Consider the following 4,502-nt stretch of genomic DNA (forward strand, 5'->3'; position numbering starts at 1 on the left):
TCCAGACAGACGCAGGTTAAGATCCTCCCTGGTAAGCCAGCTCGTGGGCTACACAGAATATTAGAAATGGGTTAGAACAATATGTAAGAGCTAGCCATAAGGAACTGGAACTATCCGGGCCAGGCAGTGTTTGAAAGAATACAGTTTCCGTGTAATTATTTCTGGGTATAAGCTAGCCATGCGGGCGGCCGGGTGCCGGGGACGCAGCCCTGCAGCTCCTATTTCAACATTCTATTAGATTACAGGGTAGAAGGGATTTTCTGGAAATTGCTGCCATTGAAGCTGCCATGACTTGTGAATTTGTTATTACTAAAAAAATTTGTTAAATTGTGCAAACATACAAACCTGTCTGGCTATGTTCTGGCTCACTTCGCTCACAGCACTGAGGCACACACAGTTTCACAATTCTGTGGTTACCCGGCATCTCTAAACACAACCTGATAAACACACATCTGGGATGTTACCTGGCATCTTTAAACACAACCTGATAAACACACATCTGGGACATGGGCCCACCTGAGCCATCAGCCTCAGCTAGGAAAGCTCTTGTCACACACACTTCCTCAGTCCCTGCTGGCCAGGCCCTTCGCACCCAGTCCCTGCAGCCATGTCCTTCCGTGTCTACCCCAGCCCCAGCTGAGTCTCTCCTCTTCAGCTGCAGTCACAGTTCTGCAGAAGTCACCTATGTGCAAGCATGCTGTCCTAAGTGGGAAATGTCCCTGCAGAGAGCAAGCCTTGCCCCTTCGCCACTGTGTTTGCAACATGAAACACAGCAAGCACTGAGGTTATCTACACAGGAATGAGGTAAGACACGCCAAACTGCCCACGGATGCTTGGAGGTCTAAATATCAATACCAACAAGCCTCTGCATTTGTATCTCACACAGCAAAGGTCACCAGGGTTGGTGTCAAGGTACATTTATTTAGATACCTGTAGCGCTGAAGGGACTGTAAAAGGCCCTACTCCTGACCTTACAAGTGTACTTATAGAAACGATTCACTCCCTGCATGGTGCTAGGATTAAACCATGGTCTCCTCCATGGAAGGTGTCTTAATTAGGACTTCTGTTGCCATGATAAAATATGATGGCCAAAAGAACAGGGATGAAAGGTTTATTTCATCTTACACCTTACAGTTCATTGTCCAGGAAAGTCAGGGCAGGAACTCAAGATAGGAACTGATGCAGAATCCATGATGGAACACTCATTACTGACTTGTTTCTCATGGCTTGAGCAGTTTTTTTAATACCCCCAGACCACCTGCCTGGGACCACACCACCAACTACGGTCTGGGCCCTTCTATTCCAATCACCCATCAAGAAAATGCCCTCATGTCTGCCTAGAGGCCAATCTTACAGAGGCCTTTTCCTCACCTGAGGTTCCCTCAGATGACTCCAGATCGTGTGGAGCTGAAGACAGACTGACTAGGACAGCGGTCTGATGGGGACAGCAGTCTGACGGGGACAGCGGTCTGATGAGGACAGCGGTGAGCACTCTCCCTACACGCGGATGTGTCACCAGCACCTCGCCACCTGAATGTTGCTGAGCTGTGCTTCCCATCTCTGCTTACCTTTGAGTGTCTTCTCTCGGCATTCGTCCACATTCCACATTATAATACAATCCTGGGAGGCAGAGCAGAGTTGATGTGGATCTATTTGATTTCCAAAAACCATAGCAGTAATCAGCTGATCGTGTCCTTGTAAGGTGAGGAGCTTAAAAAACAAATAGGTTGATTATAACATCGAAAATATATAGAGAAACAATATAATTTCAAACCTGAACTTGGCTTTTAATTCATTAAAACTCCCCACATGCAATGCTGATTCCTCCATCAAGTGACCACATCACTATTGGGTGTTATCCTGCATTGTTACAACGAGGCAGGGACTCATGCTTCTCTCCCTTACTATGCGTTAACAAATGTGTACTGAGTACTCAATGGATGCAGAAGAGGTGCTGGCTATACTGACAGCTAAGAAGAGAGGAGCTGGCAGGGGATGAGCACATTTGGACCATTAGACAGCAGGGATACAGAGGCTCTCCTGGCTACGACAACAAATAAGGATGTAGGGTGTGTGGCTTGAGACTGCTGCGGACACTATACAAGGAGACTGGACAGCAAACGTGCCAAGACACTGAAACCAGTACTCAAGTACAAGCAGAGGGATACTGGGATGTATGTCTGTATGAGTGAGGAAGAGACACTAGCAATGAGAACTTGTAGGCTAGAGAATTAGCAAATCTGTTGTAGACAGAGAGAGGGGACAAACTCCCGATAGTCAAAAGAAAAGGGAAAGGCATACAAATGGAAGATGGGGTGAGGGGCCAGGATGTCGGGGTGCTTCAGTCCTTTGAAAGTTCAAGTGCACAGAAGTTGACAATAAGCAATTTGGGATAGGGGGTATTATTGGACAGGACAAGAAACACTCCACTCCTGGCAACACAGGTTTGTCTAATGGCACACGATTCTCGGTGAGAAAGACAAGAAAACCGGAAGACATGCAAGACTTAATGGCTTTAAAAAAAAAAAAGATTTATTTACTAAGTAGACAATGTACTGCTGGCAAGGAAGGCACCAGGTCTCATCATAGATGGCTGTGAGCCACCATGTGGTTGCTGGGAACTGAACTCAGGACCTCTAGAGCCAGTGCTCTTACCCTCTGAGCCATCTCTCCAGCCCTGGCTTTTCTTGAAGACATGAGCAAATGATCACAGGACCTGTAGGCACCTGTCCCACAATGACATCATCCCAAGGGCTGGGGGCTATAGTCTAGGTAGAGCATTTGCCTACCATCCATGAGGTCCTGGGTCTGATTCCTAGTACTCCCAGAAAGAAAGAAAATCTCCCTCAAAAGTGATGGTCAGAAATTCTATAAAACACAGTTGAGAAGCTTAGATATTAAACATTAAAAGACCTAAGAACTGAGATACAATATAATCAAATGTACCCTTTTCAAGAACATATCAAAATACCATATAAGAGGAGGGACAGACTGTTCATTCTGTCCTGCTGGTCTTACATAGCAATCCCGAAATCAAGTTAAATGCCTTAACATAGGAGATGTAAGAAAAAAATATGGATGGATAAACACATTTCTGCTAAAATTCAACACACTAGGACAGGAGCATCATGCTGCCAACATCCAGCCTTAGAATAGGAATCCAAAAAAGGCCAAATACAAGAAGCAAAGAAACCCCTGCCCTTATCATGGCAAGCTACCAGAGCAAACATAAATCCTATCTGAAGAAGGAAGTTCATCCTGAACAATCTATAAATATCTTCTTCACACCAACATGAAAAATACAGATAACCTAACAGAAAAATAAACAAACAAACAAAAACTCAAGAGATCCAGCATCTCTTGTGTGGATGGCCCTGGACACACACTCCAGCAAGTGTGTATCTAAGTGGCCACTCATCATGCAGTAAGACTCTGGCTCGTAGGCATCATAACGCATGAAAGAATGTGTAATAGGGGACTCCTATGTCCATCAGGGCTAACATGAAAGGGTCAAGTGTGATCAGCTGTGGCCCTGACCATCAGCAAAGACACGGCTTTATAGTCACTTGAGAAACTCCCGAATAATATCTATTAAGTTTGTGCATCTCCTGTAACTCAACCATTTCCATGTGTGCCCCCAGAAAACAGCAAGAAACAAGTAAACAAACAGATAAAAGAAATCAAACTTCCACCAACAGTACTGGATGAAATGGTCTATTTGGTGTAAGCCGTGAATATGAAGAGGTTCAGGACTCTTCTAAAGGCATGTGAAGGAAAGAGATGCTACAGCAGAATGTACAATGAGAAATTCCATTCCCATCAAGTTAAAACATGAGGGAAATGTGCCTCGCTGCCAGAAGTCAAGATGGTGTTGCGTTTGGTAGGAGAAGAGACCTGGCCTGGCCATGGTTTCCCAGGTGACCCTTTTTTCCTAAACATTTTATTCATCACTGCAAAGCAAGAAAGCTCAAGCTGAGTATGAATGGAGGAGGCTTCCTTGAGTTAGGATGAGCTTTTTCTTGTTCATATTCGTTAAAGACTTTTTTTTTTTTTTTTGGTTTTTCGAGACAGGGTTTCTCTGTGGCTTTGGAGCCTGTCCTGGAACTAGCTCTTGTAGACCAGGCTGGTCTCGAACTCGTTAAAGACTTTTTAAAGAAAGTCAATTCCATCAGGCAGGGATGGCAGGCACATTTAATCCTAGCACTCAGGAGGGAGAGGCAGGCAAATCTCTGTGAGTTCAAGGCCAACCTGGTCTACAGAATAAGTTCTAGGAGAGCTCACAGAGAAATCCTGTCTTGAGAAAATCAAAAAAGAAAAGTAAGTTAATTCCAGCCCATTTATATTGTAGAAATAAGAACTTAACAAAATGATTGTTTCTCAACATCGCTCTGTCATAGTTCACAGTCGACTCCATGGTTGCTAACATTTCTAGAGTATGGGAGAAATTAAGAGACAAGGCAAGGTCTCTATGACCCTGGATCTCACAAGAACACCCTTGGTTT

General features: G+C 44.6%; 1 protein-coding gene across 1 annotated transcript in view; it reads right to left on the reverse strand.

The window, feature by feature from the left end:
- The window catches only part of Wdr27 (WD repeat domain 27), an 83,615-nt gene extending 82,024 nt beyond the window's left edge, over positions 1-1,591 (reverse strand). The window contains exon 1 of the mRNA XM_050135945.1: positions 1,569-1,591. Within this exon, the coding sequence (XP_049991902.1) occupies positions 1,569-1,591 (23 nt within the window). The remainder of the gene's footprint in view (positions 1-1,568) is intronic.
- Positions 1,592-4,502: the final 2,911 nt, after the last annotated feature.

This window comes from Alexandromys fortis, unplaced genomic scaffold (genome assembly GCF_014885135.2).
Source record: "Alexandromys fortis isolate MF-2015 unplaced genomic scaffold, M_Fortis_MF-2015_v1.1 scaffold_23, whole genome shotgun sequence".
In the NCBI taxonomy this organism is placed as follows: Eukaryota; Metazoa; Chordata; class Mammalia; order Rodentia; family Cricetidae; genus Alexandromys; species Alexandromys fortis.